General features: G+C 38.7%; 2 protein-coding genes across 3 annotated transcripts in view; one reads left to right on the top strand and one right to left on the bottom strand.

Moving 5' to 3' along the window:
* Positions 1-960: 960 nt before the first annotated feature.
* rprma (reprimo, TP53 dependent G2 arrest mediator candidate a) lies at positions 961-2092 on the bottom strand. The gene has a single exon (XM_085384944.1). The coding sequence runs from the start codon at positions 1815-1817 to the stop codon at positions 1509-1511; it is 309 nt and encodes a 102-aa protein (XP_085241070.1). The 5' UTR covers positions 1818-2092; the 3' UTR covers positions 961-1508.
* Positions 2093-4288: 2196 nt separating this feature from the next.
* Positions 4289-23344, top strand: part of galnt13 (polypeptide N-acetylgalactosaminyltransferase 13) — a 37220-nt gene continuing 18164 nt past the window's right edge. For both annotated transcript variants that reach the window (XM_085384688.1, XM_085384687.1), the window contains exons 1-8: positions 4289-4703; positions 9747-10027; positions 14377-14545; positions 16863-17029; positions 17896-18103; positions 21069-21239; positions 21857-21974; positions 22905-23085. In XM_085384688.1, the coding sequence (XP_085240814.1) occupies positions 9886-10027; positions 14377-14545; positions 16863-17029; positions 17896-18103; positions 21069-21239; positions 21857-21974; positions 22905-23085 (1156 nt within the window). In that variant the 5' untranslated portion in view covers positions 4289-4703; positions 9747-9885. The remainder of the gene's footprint in view (positions 4704-9746; positions 10028-14376; positions 14546-16862; positions 17030-17895; positions 18104-21068; positions 21240-21856; positions 21975-22904; positions 23086-23344) is intronic.

The following is a 23344-nucleotide window of genomic DNA, read 5'->3' as shown; positions in this document are numbered from 1 at the left end:
CGCAGTAAAGTCAACATCATAAGCTTCACAAATGCAGCATTTATTGCCACTCTACTGGATTGTGCCATATTTGATAGCAGTTGTTTTAATTTCATGTAACCCATGTGTAGGTCTTCCACCTATAAGAGTATAAAATCTAATTACTGCTTACTCATTTATTTTTCCTCAGCACGATTAGTAAAATAAGTGCTTGCTTGAATTCTTCAGATCCAGCATGAGGACAGCAAATGTGGCCTGAGACAGTTTCCACCTTGACAAACATTCATCAGACGAGTAAGGCCGTGTCAGACAAGATGCATAGATCAGAAAGGGTAAAACAGATGGAGTAACTGGGGTGAAGGGCATTTTAAATTAAGTTGATTCTATTTAACTGCGAGCGGAGCACAGGTGGGCAATCAGACAGCAGCGTATTGTCCGATAGCTTCATCCTCTCTGAACTGAGAAAGCAAGTCATTTTTAAGGCTCCAGGGGAGGTAGAATCCAGGTGAAGCAGGGGATGAGCATAACAGATGTTTTGGCAGAAGGAGGAAGGATGTAAAAAGCTGCATGGATCAAAATCTGACCCAGACAGGGCTCTCTTGGGAAGGCGGGAAGGCTTTTTTTTTTCTTGGACTCTAGAGCATTTTTAAGGCATCCTTTTGGGTAAAATAATTCATATTTAGATGTTAAATCTAAATCTAATTTAAAAAATCAAAAGAGGGAAAAGCAGCTATTTCTTTGTTCCCTGTAACTGTACAACTCTTCATAGATATAGATAAAGCTTAAAAATATATATTCATCGGGATCAGTACCCTCTGTTGTATTTTAACATCATGTCATTATCACAGTATGAATCAAAGAGCTCTTTCTCCTGCTGTAATTTTAGCTTCTGAGATCTCAGTTACTTTGGCAGAGGGCGTGGTGGAGGATATGACAGAAAAGCAGATCTTAAGAAGAAAACTTTAATTACAGAATGAATTTATTCAAATGAACATGATACACAGCATTACGGACTTTCACCGCTGCCGACAAAGACACGCAAACAACTGTCACCAGAAAATAGAGAGCTGCATGTTGCATGCAGAGGCATACAACATTCATGTATTTTGCCCTTGCATTTTCGATGCAAGGAGGTATTTCTAAGCAGCAAATACAAAGACTTTGCCACTATTTTGACAAAGGATGCTGCTTTACAAACAGGGAAACTATACTGAAATGACAACAGTGCGTGATTAAATAGCCTACAGTACTTAATACAACAATAGGCTTAAAACGCACTATACCTCTAGAAGATGAATGAGTCTTTCTTGGCTTTAAAGGCCAGCAGAAATAAGGTAGACCCACCCCGTGAGTATCAGCCACCAGCAGAGTTCAGTTACCTCTTGCAAGGTGACCGCTCCTCTGAGTTCTTGTTTCTTTTTCTAAGTACCATTATGAAAACGGGGCCCGGTTTTGGCGGCTGATCATCACACTGTCTCCGATCTGTGGCCATCTGATCAGAGTGTGATCACTGTATATGTCTTTATCAGTCAGTAGGCTCCAACAATAACTGCTTCCGCTTCTTTTGACGGTCTTCTGTCCGTTACCAAAAAGTTAATCATCCCCTCTGACTTTATGAGGAGGTTGCAGCCTAAGAAAAATATGCCAAACACCACCGTGAGGGATAAAACGCACATGACAGCTATCTGGACCACCCTCATGATGAAGAGGCTCCTCTCATCCGGAGCGGCTGCCACAAAGCCATTATCAGTCACCACGGATGAAAAGTTGCAGCAAAAAACCTCCTCTGTCTTGTTGAATAGGCCGCTCTCTGTTTGGTTGAAGCCGGTGTTATTCATGTCTACTTTCGCAAAACCAAACTTTCAGTGCGACAGATGCGGAAGGCGGAGAGAGAAAGACGCGCTGGGCACGATCCGGCAGAAATTGTCATCAAGTGAAAAGTGAAGATGAGGAGGCGGCGAGTTGAACAAGTTCCCTCAGATCAGACAGCGCTCTTCTTGAGTTTAACAAGCTGCTTTGGCATCGCATTACTGGGGATTTCATGTGGTGTGCTGCCAGTTTCAGAGCGGAATGAAGCCACCAGCCCCGCCGTTAAATAGCCAGACTGTCGCTGTTTTCCAGTGGCAGGAAGGCACAGCAAGAGCGCCACCATACGACCGGACCGCATGCGTGCTACTAATGTGCATGTATGTAGGACATTACGTACTGTCTGTTACGTATGTTTGGGTGTTTGCGGCCATCTGTGTGTTGGTGTGTGTATACATGCATGGTTTACTGAGTTGGTGGTTCATTCAAAACCTTGACAGGTCTTTGCTGACCCCGTGTCAGAGAGAGGCCAGAGCAGCTTGCATCGTGTTCCTGCAGCCATACTGAAGACCAGAACTGTTCAATATACGAATGCAAAGTGAGCTTCATAAGCTTTACAAATGCGTGTTGCAGCTGAAACTGCACGTCTCAGTTTTTCTACATGAAGTAAATGATGTAGTAAATGTAGTAAGATGTAGTTAATACATGCGTAAAATTACAGAAAAAGTCCTGATGAATTTGTCTGTGAATTGAAAAGCAAACAAAAAACGAAAGAGAGAGAGAAATTTCTGTAGTTTTAATTGTTATTGTTGATCTGTTACTTAATTCCTTTTTATGAATGGCAACGATGATTATCAGATTACCCGGAAAAGCTGAAACCTATGAATATAAGTTAAAAGTCCAAAATATATTCCCTCCTACACATGATCTAAAGCCGCCCAGACTGGATGCTTAGCTGGCTGATTTAAGCTCCCCGTGATAATAATAAGAACACAAGTGTTACAGATGTTTGTAACAATGGCTTTGTTCATGACAGTGAACCAACATGCACAATATGAGGACCCTGAAATGGCTTGGAGGCAAATTTAATAATATGAATCAGTGTTTTTTCCACTGCCACATGCAAAAGGCCTGCTTATAGCACAGTGTTTTCCTATCTTGCCTTTAGGAGGTTTATGCCTCACACCTCACAGCTTTGGCCTGTCATAAACAATAAAAGGAATCCTTTCTGAATTTTTTTGAAATAAAGTTTTGAGTTCAAAACTCAGGTTATTTCCACTGAGTTTTACTTTACATTTCCCTCACAATTACCCAGCCAGTAGAGCTCACTCTAAAACTTGAAAAAAACTTTATACTATACATCAGCTGTCGTAGAAAAACATACTCCCCAAAGCCATCTAGTTACTCAAAGTCTTAAAACTACTACTACTAATAATAATGATAATAGAAGTATTATTTTCAATTTTTTTTTATTACTTTCTAACTCAAGGAGGGCGTGTAGTGACATCTAGTGGATAATTTGGGTCTGATCTGAAGCCAGTGTTCATCTGCATACACTGCAGATATGAACGGAAGTCAGATTTATTTCACAGAAAACAGATTGCAGTATTTATTGCAGCTTCTTTATTGTCGCTGAGGTAAATGAAATAGCAATAAAGGAGAGTTTGGAGTCTGTGGCTGCACATTGTTGACAGTACATCAGAGTTATTATGATTCCCTGAATGTTTATTAAATGCTTCGGTTAGATTTTATCTGGCTAATTGCCCAGGGGCAAAACCGAGTTTCTTATCAATAACAGTAGATGGCAGCATTGTTCAACACGATCCACCAAAAGTCTGCTTCAAAATAGCTGTGATGTACACAAGTGTCTGTGTCGTTTGGAAATTTTCAGTGAATTGACCTTTAGACCCTGACCGGGTGTAATCTGCCTTAGAGTGCATTTTAACCAGCTTTCTCCTTGTCCCTACTGGAAACATAAACAGGAAAACGCTCTAACAGTTGCTTATAAGCTTTATAAAGGCGAAACTACAAAACCACACGAGGAATCAGGCTTAGTTCAGAATATTAGGACAAGGTTAAAACCGAGAATGTCAATAAAAGATCATTTCACAAAGAGCATAGGTATTTGGGCGTTTCTTTTGATTGCTTTTATAGCTGTATTTCTTGCTGCAGGTAACCTATGCTAAATGAAAAGTATGGGAAATAACTGTCATCAAGTTGACCTCCTAATATATGTCTGAGAAGATTCCGTGAAAACGAATTTAAAACAAAATAAAAATTCAAGTATCTAAAATCAAATTAAGCGTATTTCGATAAATGTATGTTAATATATGATTTAAAAAAACAAACACTATATTTGGTGGCATGCACGCGCCTACATTTACCAGAAGCCCGTGAAGCCCTACTTCAAAGGGATTTCGTGAGCGACGTCGCTGTGAGCCAATCAGAGAGGAGACTCGGTATATATGCAGGTCGGTCTGAGCTGAGGTTAGATTGTGCTGACTATTATCTCAGCCTGTCCTCTTAGCGTTACAATATTCACTCGGAAAACAGGTGCGCGGAGAGAGGCGTCTGTTGCAGTGACCGCATATCCATTTAAACGCAAAAGGGGAAAAATAATGGAGACTCTTCATATCCACCGGTTTAGTGCGGCTCAGCCGGAGACTTATCACATTAAGGAGTCCACACAGGTACCATGAGAAGGTTTACTGGACGGACTGGATTTTGGACTACTCTGCGCTGAGATGGACTGCAACTTAGGTGTCTTTTTACGAGATGTTATGCGCTCGCGCGGTAAATTTGGCCCCGTTTTTTTAAACCAGTAATTAGCATTAGATTTGGGTATGTCGTCCACGTTCAACACGTTGCCCGGGAGCGAGTCAGGAACAGGTCAATGGTTCACTCCATCCATAATTTAGGTAAGCAAAGAGTGTCCCCGTTTTCTGTTGCGTGCACACCTTGCATAGCAAGACTAAAATTTGGCTCCTATGGTTACACATCACACCATTAAACCGTGATCTTAATGTGGTCGAGAGCTTGGTTATAGTTTAGATTTAATCTATATTACCATAAAATGAGTGGTTTTGGTTGGCTGCTCTTACAGTATTTGTCGTCTTGTTCATGTGACATCTAACAATTAATAAACCAGTCTTTGAAGCCAAGGCCTAATGTACCTGAACATGAATGAAAGATTGACAGATTGAGGGTAATCAACACTTTTAAGACCACCACAGTGAGCTATATAGATGGAGTCTTTTCTTCCAGTAAGCCTATGATTTTCTGCTGCCACAATCTCTTGCATATGCATAGTGGGCAATCTAAGATCAGTGTATGTATTGTTATTTTTCAGTGCCACTGCCAGTGTGACTTCCAGTTTGTACCAATATGTTTAACCCAATTATTAATTGTTTGTATGCCAGTTTTTTTTTCTTTTACCATACATAACAAATACAGTTTTCATTTAACACTTAAGAAAGTACTGCAGCTTTACATGATGCTTGTGACCTTTTAGATGCAGGTGCGTGATGGGAAAATATCAAAGTCAATTATTAGCTGGCCTGGTCTCTCTTACTCCTAAGAAAGCACCCAAACCTCAGTGGGTGCTTTGATGGTCAGCAGGGTTTGTACTGTAAATGTGGAGGAGAAAAAGATTCATGCAAAAATGTTATGTTTTTTTAATTTATTAAATTTTTAGTCTCCTGTTACTGTCACAGCTCCATTGTCAGATGCTGATGTGAGCCGTGTCAAATTATATTACTGTGAAACGCAGTTTGGCAGCTTAAGTATACAGCCTTTCATTTGCATACAGTAGAAGCACTCCTGTTGAATGGGCGAGGAATACATAATTTAACTTGTAGCACTGCACCAGACATTTCACAACAAAGAGTGTTGCTAACAACACAATTAAGTGTCACTTGAGAAGCAGTTAATAATGGCCAGTGGTTTACACTCCTATTGAAAAGATTGAAAGAAAAAAAAAATTGCTTCAAGTCGAGAATGTAGACATGTATTTTTAGAGCTGTGCACAGCAGACAGGAAATATTCATCTCTCCAGATGGTGGGACTAATTGAGTCAGACTTCTTCAGACCAGCAAACTCTTGGTGGTGTGGCTGGTGCAGTCATAGTCACCCAAATATGTTTGTAACACACATGCAGCAAAGCAGATGGTTAGAGATGCAAACAGACATCATAAAGGCAGAATCATCATTGATCTGTCTACAGTGTGAGTGGAGGTGATATGCTAGATGCAGACTTGTGTTTCGCTTTTAATGTCACAGTTTTGTTCATTACAATCATTAAGTGTAGACTGCATCCATCTACTTTATTGAGTAGTGTGCAGTTTCTGTCTGAGTGACTGAAATCATCCACTGCACTGTGATTTCAGTCTTGATGCAGCTGGGTAGAGGCTGCCTTGTTTTTGAATGAGATAAGAGTTAGCCTAAGGTAAGCGTGTCAGCCTCTGTGATGGACATTTAGACAGGGGGCACAGAGTTGGACTGAGAGATGCGTGTGTGTGTGTGTGTGTGTGTGTGTGTGTGTGTGTGTGTAGTGCAAAGTCTTTACCATGCTGCATGCGAAAGATAAGGAAATCTGTCCTTACTCCTCTGCAGGCGTTTTTCAGCTAGTTATGAAAGTAACTACTCAGGTAAGTTATATCTAAATGCATTGGCAATTAAATGCATAGTTATTTATGGAAACTATGTTTAATGTATTTTACATTTTGAGAATATCAAGAGGCTCGTGTGGCTTTAATACATGGGATGTACCACATCATCCTAGGCTGGAAACAATCTGTAGACCATCCAATCTTTTTGATCTGTTTTACTACCCAGAGTAATGTAAAAGCACTGTGGTGTATTTTGTTACAGATGTTCAAAAAACTCCTGACCATTTCTGTGCTTGGTTTGTGTATTTGAATGTAAGCGTTATTCATGACTGTAATATCATCCAGATTGTACTTTCGTAAGTCTTTCAGTTAACAAAAACCTATAATTTCAGTCAAGTATCCTTTTAGACAGAAAATTATGTTGTCTTTCATCAGAAATATTGTGAGGCGCACTTTCCATGCCAATGAGATATTTAACCTCTGCAAATTGCCTCTGGTATTTAAGCATCCCAGATGGTCTTAGCAGCACTACTGATGAAGTGGGTGAAGACTGTACAAGGGAAATGAGCATTCACTCATCCTCTCAAATGGAAGAATGCGAAGGGACTGTGGTCAGTCCAATGTGGGAGACTGGATTTGACCTTCATTCCTCAGTTTTTAATTTTTATTTATTTATTATTCTTGTAAAAGCAATAAAGAATGGAAATAGAAAATGAGAACCGTGTATGAAGAAAATATACTATGTGTAGTGCTATTTGTCTCATATGTTGCTCATCATTATTAGTTATAATTAGAAAATGTTTGCAGTAAAGTTAAACACCTGTAGAGAAGCAAAGATTGCTTGAGAATTGACCGTGATTTATAGAAGCACAGAGTTTGAGTAATAAGCTATTTGGCTATTATTTTACTCACCTTTTTTACTCTCTATGTGTTTATACACGTTTCTGCATTTAATCATTAGTTATTATTAATCTAGGCTCTCTTCCACCATATGTCTTTGCCCTGTCTTCCTCTCCTCACCCCCAACAGGTCGCCCCTGTCTGGTTGTCTGGTTCTGCCAGAGGTTTCTTCCTGTTAAAAGGGAGTTTTTCCTTCCCACTGTCGCAAAAGTGCTTGCTCACAGGGCGCTGTCTGATTGTTGGGTTTTCTGTTTTCTCTCTATTATTATAGGGTCTTTTCCCTGACAATATTAAGCTTCTTTCGGCAACTGTTGTTGTGATTTGGCGCTATATAATTTAAAGTGAATTAGACTCAGCTGAACCTAGAGTCATGATAAAAGGAAAGTATGCCCTAAGGTTTTACACTCTATGGTTTTACATAGCATGTAAATGTTACCAGGTCATAAAGTTAAGTAAATACGACATCAGATGACCTATAAAACATGACAAATTGCAGTACGCTGTGTTATTATTTATTTAACAGAAAATGAACTGAAGTGCAGATCGGTGTGTGAAAAGCTACATACCCACATGATTTAGTGGCTTATAGAACAACTTTTAGCAACAATAACTGTATTATTTGTTCACTTTCTCACATCACTGTGGAGGATTTCTGTCCCACTGTTTTTTCCAATGTTGCTTCAATTCATTTAGTTTTGCAGATATTTGTTCATGCACAGTTTTCTTAAGGTACAGCCTGTTTTCTTTTTCAGTCATTCTGTAGATTTGCTGCTGTGCTTGTGATGATTTTCCCGTTGCATGACCAAATTTTGGCTGAGCTTTAGCTGTCGGACAGATGGCCTCACATTTGACTCTAGAATATTTTGGCATACAGAGGAGTTTGTGGTTGACTCGATGACTGCAAAGTGCCCAGATCCTCTGACTGCAAAACAAACCCAAATCATCACCAATTTATCACCGTACTTGACAGCTGGCATGACATGTTTGTGCTGATTTGCTCTGTTTAGTTTTCACCAAACGTGGTTATGTGCAACCATCTCCACTTTGGTCTCATCTGTCCAAAGGAAATTGTTCCAGATTTTGCAAAGCTAGGCTGTGCTGACATGTTTTTGTTTTTTTTGAGAGAAAAAGCCATTCATTCTTGTTCAGTCTTTTTCTAAACATATTGTCTTAAACTTAAACATTTAACTGAGTCTGAGATGTAGCTCATGGGTTTCCTGCATAACATGTGGACAGTGGAAAAAATAGTGATAAAAAACGTGGAGTGTTCACTCACAGCCACACACTTACATGCTGTTAGCATGAAAGCTCTTCACTGTAAGCGAAGACCCAAAGTTCACCAAAACAAAGCGTAGGGGACCACTACGAAAATGTTCCTATCAAAAAACCTGATCAGACACTGAAGTCACACTCATGTAGCTGAACAAGAAAAAATAATCCAACAAAGGAATTTGTTGCATTGAAGAAGAGTATATTTTTGTCTGTATATGCTGTCAGTTATACTTCATCGGAAGAAAATATGATTTGCAAAAATCAGTACAGGGAGGTCATGCTTAGAAAAAATGAAAAATTAAGTGTGATATACAGTTGAATACAAAACAGGCTACTGTCAAGCAAGATCATTTTTCATGGGGTGTAGCCTGGTGGTCCTCTCAGCTGTTGCACTGTGTCACATGCAAGTGCATCCTTACTGCTCCACAGAAACTAACAGCTGGTTTTGGCAGATCTCACCATATGTTTATTATGTCCTGACATGAAAACCATTGAACTGAAAGAGCAGTGTACTTTTACAGTGACTCCATATAGCAGAGTGGAGTCCCAACAATGCTGGGACAGGATCCCCTGGAACCCAGATGCTGGTGACGGTGGAGAAGAAGTAATGAAAAGTTAAATGAAGATATTTTAGTTAGGTGGAGGCAGGGAGGAGGCAGGTCGCACGAATGAGACTCTGAAAGGCAGAATGATAGAAGAGCGCTGAGATCAGAAGGACATGAAAAAGTGGGTCACTAGCTTGTAGAAAGTGGGAAAATGAATGGGCTAAAGTGATGAGCTTCATAATGGTCCTCCTCCTAAAACAGTGAAGAAGCAGTGTCATTACTAGACTATAGCTGATCAATCAATATCTTAGAAAGATCATAGAAATTTTACTTAAGTTTAGCAGGTCATACTCATACTAATGTTTTTGCAGGTCTTTTAAGTAGCTACTGGAAACCTCTGACAGAGGATGCTAACAGAGCAATGGAACTGATAAAGTGAAGCCTGAGAAAGGTTAAAAGAGGTTAATATTGATCTACTTTAATGTAGTTCCTCCTTTGCATTTTATGTCATTTTATTGTAAGGATTGATATCAGTTGGATTCATAGCAGGAATACTTAAACTATTATGATGTCATTTCACATTAAATTTAGTATTCTGTCCTCTTTTTTTTTTTTTTTTCTTCTCCCATCTCCTGAAGGATGATGCCCCGCGGTCAAACCTGCTTGGTTTCGTCCCTGTTACTTCACCCTGTCATTGGACTTCAGATGTTTCACTGGCAGCCTGAGTGCTCCTAAGTGCTCGCTATCAACTTGCCTGGCTGTCATCCTAGAGAGGTGATGCGACGGTTTGTCTACTGCAAGGTGGTGTTGACCACCTCTTTAGTGTGGGTGCTGGTGGATGTGTTCTTGCTGTTGTACTTCAGCGAGTGTAACAAATGTGATGATAGGAAGGACCGCTCGCTGCTCCCTGCTCTTCGAGGTAAGTTGATGTTGCAGAATTTCCCTGTTATTTTGTATCAAACATGCATGAGAATGTAAGCTGGAGACAATAATACCTTCTAAAATTTCACTTGAGTGTAAAATATTCATCATCTGTGACAAATCCTATTAAAACAGTGTTCACTGAGGGGAAAGCTTTGCCTGAAAGAGCAGAAAAACACATAAAACATATGAAACAGTTAATAGTTGATGGTAATGTAAGAAAAGGTAGGAATTCTGGTTTTATAACTACAAAAACATTAATACATTTATAGGAATTAGACATTTCTGATGTAGTGTCTTTTTTGCTCAATGGACTATGAAACAAAACTGATGAAATTGAGTTTTTTGTTGTTGTTGTAAAACTGTGCTTTTCTGTATAAAGGTGTGCTGCTCAAATCACTTTAACACACTTCCTCTTGGAGAGTTAATTTCCTCACATGTCCTCAAGTAAGCAGGTTTCTAAGAAGCTTAGTAATCTGCTTTTAAGGTTAGAATGATGCTGAGCTCCAAGTTACTGTCTCATTACCATACAAAAGTCAGCAGTTACATTGGATGTTATTTTGCATTTAAGATCGCAGGATTTTCTGTGTATATGAACTATATCTTAGGATTGCTGTCAAACACTGGATTTTGCAATGTCTCTGCAGGTGTTTCAAGTTTTATCTTGTTTAGTGTACCCCTGTTTTATTTTGTTTTTTCAGCTGTCAAATGAAAATATAATTTTTAGTCTAGCACAAATTCACTGCTATATTTTGGGTTTAAAATAGTTCTTTGCTTGGATTCACATTAGTGAAAACAAGTCTTGCATGAAAAATTTGCTTTGTCAGTACTGCAAACCTGCTGAAAACACAATAAAGCACGTGTTAGTATGTTAAGTAGACAAAACAAGCTCTGAGGCTGAATAATGAAGCCCTTGGGGTTCCACGAATGACTGCTCGAGGCCGATTAAGTATTCCCTATAGAATATGATTTAAAAATGCTTAACTTCAGACAGAAAATTCATATCTCTTGCAGTTTAATATAAAAATAAGTTTTGTATATGTCTCCATAACAAATTTCTTCTTTCTAAAAAATATCTACAAGGCAGTTTTAGGTTATCAGGAGTATGGCTGCTTTGGTACACCAGTGCAACAGCTTGATAAACAAAATGTGTAATCAATGACACCAATCAAGTGGTAGCAACTCAGTGCATTTAGACATGGTCAAGATGACCCACTGAAGTGGATCATCAGAATGGGAGCAAAAAGGTGAACTAAGTGACTTTGAATTTGGTGGTGTTGTTGGTGGCAGATGGGGAGATTTCATAAACTTGGCTTTACAGAAAATGGTCCAAAAAAGAGAAAATCTCCAATGAGCTGCAGTTGTCTTTGTGAAAATACCTTGTTGATGTGAGAGGTCAGAGGAAAATGGCCACACTGGTTTAGGCTGGTAGAATCAGGGTGCGTTATTACATGTCAAACCATGAAGCAGAAGACCACACCGGGTGCCACTCTTGTCAAGTCAGCCTCAGTTGCCTGTTTTCCTATAATTCGCATGGTCTCACTTGATTGATCTCCATTCTGCATTGTTGCTGATCATATCTATTCCTTTATGTGCTCATCTTCAGATGGCATTTTCCAGCAGGACAATGCACCTTGTTACAAAGCTCGGATCATCTCAAGCTGTGAATGGTCTTCATTGTCACCAGATCTCAATACTATAGAGCAACGTTGGGATGTGGTGGAACTGAAAATTCTCTTCTTGGATGTGCAACAACTGTGTGATGTTGTCATATCAATATAGACCAAAATCTTCCTGTAATCTTTGTTACATCTATGCCAAGAATAATTAAGCCAGTTCTGTGTACTTACATTTCACAGATGGTACATTAATTCTAATTGGCTGGAATCTTTCTATGAACAAAGCCCCTTACCTGTCATGTACCACCAGAGAGAGTTACAGTTAAAGTACATATCAGAGACGTGTAGAAGTACTCTGTGTGATGTGTGTTCATGGTCTTCTGTGGTTATGTGTTCAAGAGGAGCTTCTCTGATCTTTAATGAAATGGCAGCTGTGCCAGGCAGGAAGCAGAGCAGAGCAGGAGAGGGAAGAAGAGGAGGTAATGTCTGGATGAAAAAGAATGGATTGAGCCTAAGGAGGAGACTCCAACTGTGTAACACTACACAGATCTTTTTCTACGTAAACGAGAATGAAAACAACAGGGGAACCTTAGGAGCCATGTGATGATGACTGCACAAAATCTGCACGCTCACGTGTGTGTTGGTCTCAGCTGTGGCTTCTTCTCTTACCTGGCATTGCCTAAATAGCATGTTGGCTACTGTTCTGATATTCCACTTTTACATCTTTCTCTCTTCCAGAACCTTTCTTTCTGATTTAGCTACCACAGCATTACAGAAGGTTGGAAATATTCTAGAAAACCAAGCAATTTAATTAGATTGCTAATTGCACTGGTCTGTTGAAGTGTTTCTTTAGGCCTCTAGGTTCTCTCTTTTGTTAAAATCCTGGGTTCAGACTGTTTCAACACTTATCCATGCGTACACTGACTCGGGCTCAGAACGTCATTAGGAAGTTGGGCCCTAATCAACTGATAAGGACTTGGAAACCAGGTCAAGAAGTGTCATTAGGGAGTGTCAGTTTATGATAATTCAGAGACTGATAAATTATCAGGCCCTTCAAATGTTATGGGCTCCTTTAAGAAAGTGACCGATGATGTGAAGTGAAGCTAATTGGTGCCTACAGAGTAGGGGAAGACTATTAAAAGATGTCCCTTCCAGCTTGCATTTTCCACTAGGACAAGCTTTATGACCATTGAAGGCTTTGGAAAAAAAATCACAATGCCAACACAAAGCTCACAACAAAGATGCATGGATGTGTTTAGTGCACATGGTTCGTAGCTAACAATCAAAACATGACAACTCTTACCTGTATAGTTTAAGTTGGATCTTGAGAATTTACACATAATTACACATTTAACTCTCATTTTAGCACCTTTCGCTGCCTTTCATTTGCCCTTTTAACCCTATTTTCACATTAGCATATCTAATACTTTGTCAGCCGCTATAAATTAGGCAGTACAAATTAGCTTTCAGATAACACAAACCTGTACTGTACAGCTTCCAGCTTTTAGTCATTGCACTGCTGCTTGGCCGCCATCCATCTATCAAGCAATATTGCACAGTCTCAGCTTTGCAGCTGGCAATTTCACTACAATTTCTTTAGAAACCCAAACTACTATTGATGGTTTGCTTGGTGCTCTCTCTCTTTCAGCAGGACGTTTATCCACACACAAAGAATGATGGATTGGAGTATGGCTGGAGCAGGCTGAGAATGTTTTGATGCTCAGTCATGCAGCTCGAGAGCTGTGTCCATCAGATGTCAGCTGGTGTCCAAATGAAGAGTGTCAGCAGCATTATAAAGAAAACCCAGGATCAGTTTAGGTTACAATCCGACCGATCCCAGTCCGTCTCCACAAAGGGGTCTTAGGAAATCCTCTTAGCAGGAGGCCATGCAGCTAATGTGAACTATGTGTCCCCCTTTCATGGAAATCACAGCCTCTGTTCTAAGAGATTATTAGAGAGAAAGAGAGTGAGAGAGAGCAGAGCCATAAATCAATGGGTGGTTACTTACCTTCGGTGAAAGAAGCTTGCGCTGTGCAGCACCAGTAGCAATTCTGATATTTTCCAGGCCTTTCATAGCAAAAACTGTAGCAATTGTTTTGCTGTCATGCTGCTTTTTTTTCACCTATTAATACATCGGCCTAAATCTCTGAATTCAAAACCTCCTAATAGATTAAATTTTTAAATTAAATATAGCTGGCAAAGTGTACAGTGCTTAATACCCTGTCAGCCTAAGCCAGAACCACCAGGAGAGGGCTTAAGCGGAGTGGATGCACTGTCGCTGTGTTAAAGGTTTTTCTCTGCTGAGCATGCACTGATGTTTGAAGAAACACATTTTTCCTTGCTTTTAATAGCACAGGCTTTTAGAGGCTTTCACTTTTTTTTTGTATATACAGTATTATAATAATGTAATAAATGTGAACATGATGTACTGTTCATATGTGAACACCAGCTGCCAGTACATTTATTTCTGTTATCAAACGCACATGCACATTGATCTGGAAAATTAGGTTTTCATGCTCTGGGTGCTATATGAGTTTAGAAAATTTACAAAGTGGACAGAAATAGAACACGCACGCTTTTCTGCACTCTCCTTGTTCCACAAGGTCCATTTTTTATGCAGTAGGATTTGTTTTATGATGCAGTTTGATGTTAATTTTTTGCCTCATTGGTGAGAAAAAATATGTTTTCTTATCAAATATTTTTCTGTGGTGTCCTTGTTACGTTACAGCAGTGATATCACGGAGCCACGAGGGTCCAGGTGAGATGGGCAAAGCGGTAAACATCCCTAAGGATGACCAGGAGAAAATGAAGGAGCTCTTTAAGATTAACCAGTTCAATCTGATGGCCAGTGATATGATTGCACTCAACAGGAGTCTGCCAGATGTGAGGCTGGATGGGTGCGTAGGCTCGTGTGTCCTCACTAACAGCAGATCTTTGATATCCATCACATTTCATGGCACATAATGTTTTTACCGTCATTGCTAAGAGGCTTGTTTTGTTTTTGGTTTTTTTTGTCAGATTTTTACTAACATATAATTAACTCAGAGTTACTGAGAAAGCAACAGAGAATAATAGAACAAGACTGACTCACTCTACTCAAAGCAAACAGCCTGGTAAGAATACAGAGGTGACTTCCATGGTCGACACCATATCTGGCATTTTATTCTTGGAGGAATTTTTATAGTGATAAGCCGCTACACAAAAACCAGAGCCAAGTATGTGACGCACTTACAGTTTTGAGCAAGAGCTGAACGAAGCTGTACGGAGACTATTTGAGTGCGAAGGAGACTGCAGAGAGAGCTTAATGATATCTGAAAGTGAAATCAAGAAATTATGCTATCAAATTGATTGAAAGATGCTTATCTAGTCTCATAAGGACTGCAGAAACTAAGGAAATGTAAGAAAAGTTTTATGATAATTTAAATAGAATTTAAACAGTTGGGTCCATTACATGTTATTAGTAATAACAACTGTACCCACTGTGAAAGATATCTTTAATAATGACTATCATTTCCATGCAGGATCTATTAGGTCCCTCGCGTTTTGCATTAGGCTTGACATTTGAATGGGAGTAGAGTTTGTTTACTGTCATTCAAGAGCCTCTTGAACACCTAATGAAAATTCAAAATGCATCTTGTATGAAACATGGGCACATTCATTTAAGGCTGCTGATATGCACAGACGTTTGCCTAGTGCGGAGACAATATCCAAGTGATTCATGTTTAACTATTCCAGTTGAGTTCTTCACGGCACTTTTCATTAAGTGGTTATCAGAGTCTCTACCTGTCAAATGAGAAATAAGCCACAAAATTATCTTTCTAAACTCCTACATTCTTTTTGTTTTAGCTCCTGTTTTTGCCTGTTTCAAGAAGAAGACCACTCCAGATTGTCTGGGATGTGGAAAAACTGTATAAAATACAATACATAAAAATTTATACAGTGCAAAAGAAGATCTATATTAGAGAGAAAAAGTTGAACATTCAGATGATGTGAACTCTGTATTTCTGCCCAATATGGGTCCATATAAATAATACAGCATCTTTATTACAGCGCACAGCTGAGCTGTGCAAAATTTCACCAGCATTATGTCTTCAAGGCAGCCTCCTGGCCTAGTTATGTCAGTCAGTGCTGTCACATTGAATAGACAGGACAGAACTAGCAATGCTGCCTGCTCCGGTAACCCCCCCCCCCCTCCCCCACATCACCACCTCCTCTAGCCATACATGCTGCCTTCACTGTCCACATCCTCTTCTGTAATGTAGCTAATTCTTTATTCAACAGCACTGACTACAGCACCGTCCCACATTTACACCCTTTGGCTTTGACAGACGTCACATTAATCCAAGGACATGCTGACATAGCTGTCAACACTGGTTTAACTTTTTCTACTTTCTTTCTCAATATCTTTCAGTAAACCTATTGTGACAGTGTTTTTGCACTGATGGCGAAACTGGATAACACTTGGGAACTTTATGTTCTCTGATACAAAATAATGGGCTGCATTTTGAAACTAACTCAGTAGTAGTACAGCAACAGATTAGATGCTCTGTGCAGTGGTTCAAACATATTGAGAAATTATGTTTGTCATTGTAAATGACCATTTTAGTTTTGGGATACATTTTCAAAGTATGAATCCTTTTAATAAACAGAATATCAAAGATTATAACAAATGATAATCAGATCATCAGCTATCGTAACATTACAGTTTTACCATATATTAACCTTTTAGAAACTTTAATTGTCACAGCTTGTAATTTTACAGGACTAAATTATTTGAGACTAAAAGTATAATTGTTTTTCTTTCAAAAAATGAAATAATATTTTTAAAATTTGTTATACAGTAATACATATTGTTACACAATAATCTGCAATCTCCAACAATTGTCAGTGTAAAAATCTAAACAGTCTAAGATTAATATATTGTAAAATGGTGATTACATATTAATAATTATCAGTATGAAAAACATCCAGTATAGTTAAAATATTTGTGAAATATTTGAACTATAAAAAAATAAAAATTTAATGTTATTTTATCAACAAAGGACAAAAACACTCTTTAAATTAACTGTCAGCAGATATGGATTTAAATTAATAGGGTTTATTAAAGCTCTGACTTTTCACCTAGTTTGTTGACTCTGCATATCTAAGGGAACTTTCCTCTGTAAAGTCTTATGTCACTGATTTGCCTTCTCCCCCCCTGTGTTACTCTGTCAGCTGTAAGACCAAAGTGTACTCAGATGACCTGCCCAACACCAGCATTGTCATCGTGTTTCACAACGAGGCATGGAGCACGCTGCTGCGAACTGTTCACAGCGTCATCAACCGCTCTCCTAAACACTTGCTGGTGGAAATTATCCTAGTTGATGATGCCAGCGAGCGAGGTTTGTAATCTGTGTACGTTAACAAAGTATACAGGATGTATGTGATGGAGTACTGTAGGATGATTATGATAAAAGGGATCCACGTTTCTGGCTGTGTAGCAAGATAAATTAAAGCTAATCTAGCTTTTTTTTTTTTTAAATTACAACATAAGGACTTTATGGTGTTAGTATTTATTTTTAGAACCTGATGAATAAATACACCAATTAACCTTCGATGTAAGGCTGTGAGTCCCATTTGTTCTTGTAATCTTCAAATAACCATTTAAGATCTTTTAGATTAATAAAAAAGCCAAATGGAACGTTTGTGGTTCAAATTTACATAATTTTGGGGTTTTTTACTCTGAGAACTCCTCACTAAACCCTGGAAAAAACAAATGAGGAGTGTGATGTTGAAGACTCAAGTAAAAACACATTGATAAGTACATTTTTGAGCATTATAGAAATAACGGTCGGGTTTCCAGGTTTTGATTCAGCCATATCACAGTTTAAGGAATCGTGAAATATTGAAAGACATGTAAGTAAAGAATTTCTTCCTTTATTGGTTATGCTATTATTTTAGGTGGCACATCCACCTCTGATGAGTCAAGAAACAATATTTATGCGCTCAAGTAATTATGGTCTTACTATCTTTACCTTATTTTTTAATTTGCAGTTCTGTAACCCATAAATATGACATATAATCCCAATAGGTAGTAGCTAAAAACCTTGTTTTCAAATGTTATTATTTTATTTTGGAATCCATAAGATCTCAGCTGGACATAAGCTGACTAGCTCGAATTGATAATTTGATGACCTGATTGAAATCTCATCATCATATTGTCCATATTTAACTTGTTATGAATTTTCTTTTGCATAATTTCTTTCAGATTTCCTAAAGAAGAAACTGGAGAACTATGTGCGTACTCTGGAGGTGCCGGTGAGGATCCTGAGGATGGAGCAGCGTTCAGGTCTAATCAGAGCCAGGTTGAGGGGGGCAGCCGCCACCACCGGTCAGGTCATCACCTTTCTTGATGCTCACTGCGAGTGTACTGTTGGCTGGCTAGAGCCCCTGCTGGCTCGCATCAAAGAGGACAGGTAGGAGCTAAAATTGACATCACTAAGTATTTTGAATTTAATGCTGTTTTTTTGAAGGCACTGATAGGAAATCACACATATGTTTGACGTTTTTGCAGCAGTGCACCACACTACTGCAAAACCTCCTATTGTTTTGACAGTTTAGTGTTACTATTGAGCCCTAAAAACGCTTTATTACTGCAGTTGTTATCATATTTCGCCTTGGTTGCATCACTGGGTACTTGAGCCAAAACTATCTGAATACTGATGGGAAAGCAAACTTTCAGTTATTAATACGCTGCCTGGCACTGCTGATATGAGATAATAATTATGCTGCAACCTCAGAGGAAAAGATAGCTTCTGTCAATCTGCAGGTTATGCAAACTGTGTAGAGTGTAAGGTTGAGAACCCAAAAAACAGACACAGGAGGCAGCAGGGTTTAACAAAAGGTAAGCCGTTTAATTAGGCTGATGGCAGACGTCCACAGAGCAAAACACGAAGAGAAACAAAACCTAAGCCGCAAGAGCATGAAGACAAAACCACCCGGGTGATGATCACAGACAGGGACAGAGGGGAAGACAACAACACTTATATGACAGTATTTATAATTAAGGGAAAGCGGACACAGCCCTGTAACGAGACACAGGTGAAGATAATCAAAGACAGCGAGTCAGGTGGGGAAGTAAGACTAAATCCAAAACACCGGAGACGAATCATTACAGGGAAAAAAAGGGAAATGGCTAATAAATGCAGAGATTAGACACACACCTACACACAGCAGCTTTACACTAAGGCAAATACTGGGAAATTTCAGTAAAGTTATACAAGAAAGTCATTAAAGCAAAATAATCACAGCATCAAAAAAGAAACTGTAATAATAAACAAAACCACCAACAAATAAGAATCCTGGGACCATGACAATTAACACCGTCATCATGTCAACACTATATGACTTACGCAGTATCTGTATTAAGTGGGCAAAGGTTTGAGTTTGCTGCATCTGTAAAACCATTAAACAAATAGCTTTGATTTAAAGTGATGAAGAATTCATTTAATTTATGCTGTTTATCAAAATATTAAGATACTACATAAGGCATTTGCCCATGCTCTGTAGACACATTTATGCCATCCACTGTTTCTGTGTGACAGTAATGAATGATGATGATCCTCTTGTGATTCTTACCTTATCTGAGGTCAGACACATTAATTTACCCTCAGGAGGAAATTGGTATCATATGACTCCGAATATTGTATTATGGAGCCATTACACTTTTACTGAATGCTGCTGCACATGTATTGATGTCTTTAAGTCTGAGTGCAGACTGTTGAGATGGTGCAGAAATTACACTGTATGTTCAAAGATTAAATTTCCAGACCTGCTCTTTTTGATAAAGAAATAATTTTGTCTGTGACTATCCTGAGAGGAAGTACATGCATTTATCTTACAAAATAATACCTGTGCAACCATACTTCCTACACATCTGCACCGCCCTTCAATAAAAACAACGCAGGGATTCCAAGAAACTGTATTTACATTGTCTTCCAACACACAGAACTGAGAATGTTTATCGTTGTTTGTCAGCTGCCCAAGAATTTCGGTGGTCCTGTGTTCGATTTTGTTCAATGTATAATATGTAAAATGTTTAAATAAAACCTCTTATTGTGGGGTAGCTACAGTCTTACTGTGCTGTTGTAATGCATGCAAGAAAATTGTCTCGATCAAATAAACATAGACATTGTCTGGATGGCAGCATATAAAACATAGAATATATCTTTTTAAAAATATATCCCATAAGATTTTAGCCTTTCAACTGCGCTGGTAATAAGTTGGGTGGTCCTTTTCCTCTTTATCCCATAGGATGTAGGATCTGTGATTTCCATCACACCACCTGACAGTTTGCCTACTTCCTCTCAATCCATCTTAAATGAGCTCGGGCTCCGTTTTTCTTTGCATGGTAAATTTTTAGCTGCGATAAAATTGCGTTCAGTTGCAATGATTTTCAGAGCCCGTGAAGTGATTTCCATTACAGAATTGTAGCTGTTGTTTTTTTTTTTTGTTTTGTTTTTTTTCTACTGCAGTGTTGCCTGAGGGCAAATTCAAAATATTCAAGCTTCAATATTGGTTTTCTCCGTGTCCCTTGTGTACCGAGATCTCCCCTGAATATTGCTTGCATAATTTCAGAAATGAAATTATTGTGTTATTCCATGTGCCTGCTTTTCTAGGTGTTTTTGTTGTCACTGTTGATCTTTTCTTTGGTCACTTCCGCTTTCCCACTATTTTAAATTCCACTCATTCTTAATTTTGTCGTCATCCCCTCTGATCCCGTAATCTTCTTGACTCCTTCTCCAAAGCCAATCAGCCTCTCAGATCCCTGTCCTTTAAAACACAATGTCATTCTGCCCTTCAAACTGTTACACAATCCTCATTCCCCCAGCTCCACCTTAAAAATGTTGTTAGATATAAATTCAACATATTAAGCTATTATATATTCCACCTAATATTCAATATATTGTCTTTATTTTGTGTTTGGGGTTTAAATGACTTCTGTTTTGACTTCGTATTTCACAAGTTGAAACAGGGATTCATCTCTGTTTTTACAGAAATGTTGTTTATATTACAGCAGCTGAGTGGACAAAAGGAGAACAACACATTTGATGATTTAATTTTCATATTTTCTTGTAACTTTTTAAAGACTAACCAGTTAATTGATTAATCAAAACGTGAATGTTCAGCTGATTGCAGCGCTTTACGATTAATGATCATTTTCTTCAGAACATTTAATAATGTGAGTAATAGCTAGTTGCTGGCATGGTGTGCATAGAATTTGCAGTTACAACCCAGAACCTGATTTCTTCACAGTATGCGGTCGATTTTATGATGGTGGGATGTTGAGGCACGTTGAATATGATAATGAACCACATGCTTCATTTCAGTCAAGCCTGTTTCATCATACATGTGAACATTATGGCACTTTGTGTGTTTCAGGACTGCAGTGGTGTGCCCTATCATAGATGTCATCAGCGACGAGACATTTGAATACATGGCAGGCTCTGATATGACTTACGGTGGATTCAACTGGAAGCTGAATTTTCGATGGTATCCTGTTCCCCAGCGGGAGATGGATCGACGCAAAGGGGATAGAACACTCCCTGTCAGGTACATCTGTGTGTGGCTTTGCACTTGCATATCGTCTTGAAATAAGAGAGGCGAGATCAGATTAAACGCTGAAAAAGTTGGAAATATTTTGTAAGCTTAATTAAATGCAGCTTTTTTTCTGTACAGCAGGCTACAGAGGAAATGCTGAAAGTTAAATTTCTCTACAAAATATTATTTTATAAAAAGCTCCATTTTTATCTAGAGCTAGAAATAGATCATCTTTCCCTCTGTGTCCCACTGATGCCAGCTTCTGCCTAAATGGCATCCACAGAGTTGTGATGTTTCTCTTTGTAGTATAAGCATCCATGTATTTTGAAACAGGAAAATAGAAACTGCTTAGAGCTGCCTTTTTTGGCTTCACAAAACTCATCTGTATGCAAATCACTCCAAGCAGCAAACAATATCCTTTATTTAGGACTGACTTGAGTATAGAATGAATTAAAAGATAAAAGTAATTGCCCCTCTAAGGCTTTGTTTCAAATTGTCAAACAAATTGGCCTGTTATTATATCCTCAATGTTCCTCTTAGTTACAAAAAGATGCTAACGAATTCAGTATGAGGAAATGAAATATTACAAAAAGGTTTTGTGTTGTTGCCTTAATTTATGTTTTTTGCAGGACTCCCACCATGGCAGGAGGATTATTCTCTATAGACAAGACGTATTTTGAAGAAATTGGGAGTTACGATCCAGGGATGGATATCTGGGGAGGAGAAAACCTGGAAATGTCTTTTAGAGTGAGTGGTTTCTCTGTGTACCAGCACATGTTTCTGCCTTTTGATGTTCCCTTTTTATAGATATTTATAGATATTATAAAATTGGATGATCTTTCTAAATATAAAAAAAATAAAAAATACACTGTTGCAAACATTTTTTGTTTCCTGCTGCAACCATGTGGTTGCTGCTGCTGATTTTTTTGTGAGAGTCTCTCTTTGTGCATCATCCTGGCAAATGTACTATTGTGCATTGATGGGTTTGAGCACTTTGGCAGACATCTGTGGACAGATTTTTGTCATTGTTGTAATGTCACAACTGTACAGGATGTACTCATGAAACCTTGCAGATGTGGAACTGACATCACATGAAAGCCTTAGATGTGTGTGCTCATATTACATGTTGGTGTGTACTTAGCTTTGAGCTTACACAAACATAAGGGAAAATATTTAGTCTCTTTGCTTTATGTTTGTACAGTTTATTGTAAAAAGTATATGTTATTATTACCAGTTAGTGATAGTGTGGTTCGTACTTCACCTCATGAGTCTCTCTGAATTTGCTATCATTGAAAATTTAGTTCTGGGGACACTTACTGTACCAGAAACTATGACAAGGGCAGTTTATAGAAGGTGTTTTTGTCTTCCTGTCACAGCTTGTCGTTAGTAATCAGAAAACATGAAGTGCTGTTATAAGGCATGCCTGTGAGCTGCAGCATCTAGTCACAAACAGATCTACAGTAAGTGTGTGTGTGGTACGATGGTACGCTGTTAAAATTTAAGAGCAAATCTTTTTACTGGTAACAAACGTTATCATTTATGTAGGTCACCTAAGCATCAAGGGGGTAGAACAAAGGGAACAAGCATTCACTGACTGTTTCATCAGTTTTTATCCAGCCTATTTGTCTGCTTTCCTGTCACATACTACATAAATCTGCCTTGTCTCTACGCTTGCAGATTTGGCAATGCGGTGGCTCCTTGGAAATTGTAACATGTTCACATGTGGGCCATGTTTTCCGGAAGGCCACCCCATACAGTTTCCCTGGAGGAACGGGCCAAGTCATCAACAAGAACAACAGGCGCCTGGCCGAAGTCTGGATGGATGATTTCAAAGACTTCTTTTATATCATATCACCAGGTACAGAGCAATGAAACCGCCACCATGTCACTACTACTCTCAGCCACTAAAATGATGCAGAAAACTGAAAACCAAGAGTTTAAATCAGCTCTGCTGATTTTACATGTTATAAAAAAGGTTTCAGTGTGCACTGCTGGTCAAAGGAAGACGTGAACAAACCTCATTGCTGGACCCCTGTGTGGTTAATTTAGCAAATTGGTGTAAAAGGAAAGACATGTCACTTCCATTTTAGTCTTTCATTCTCTTGCAAGGTTTTTTT

This window comes from Rhamphochromis longiceps, linkage group LG16 (genome assembly GCF_057381845.1).
Source record: "Rhamphochromis longiceps isolate RC_006_pf linkage group LG16, R_longiceps_female_GT1.1, whole genome shotgun sequence".
Lineage (NCBI taxonomy): Eukaryota > Metazoa > Chordata > Actinopteri > Cichliformes > Cichlidae > Rhamphochromis > Rhamphochromis longiceps.
The sequence above is the reverse complement of the archived record's forward strand: the minus strand, read 5'-3'. Positions and strand labels throughout refer to the sequence as shown.

Coding starts and splice junctions, on each gene's coding strand:
- rprma (XM_085384944.1), bottom strand. CDS start 1,817: ATGAATAACACCGGCTTCAACCAAACAGAGAGCGGCCTATTCAACAAG.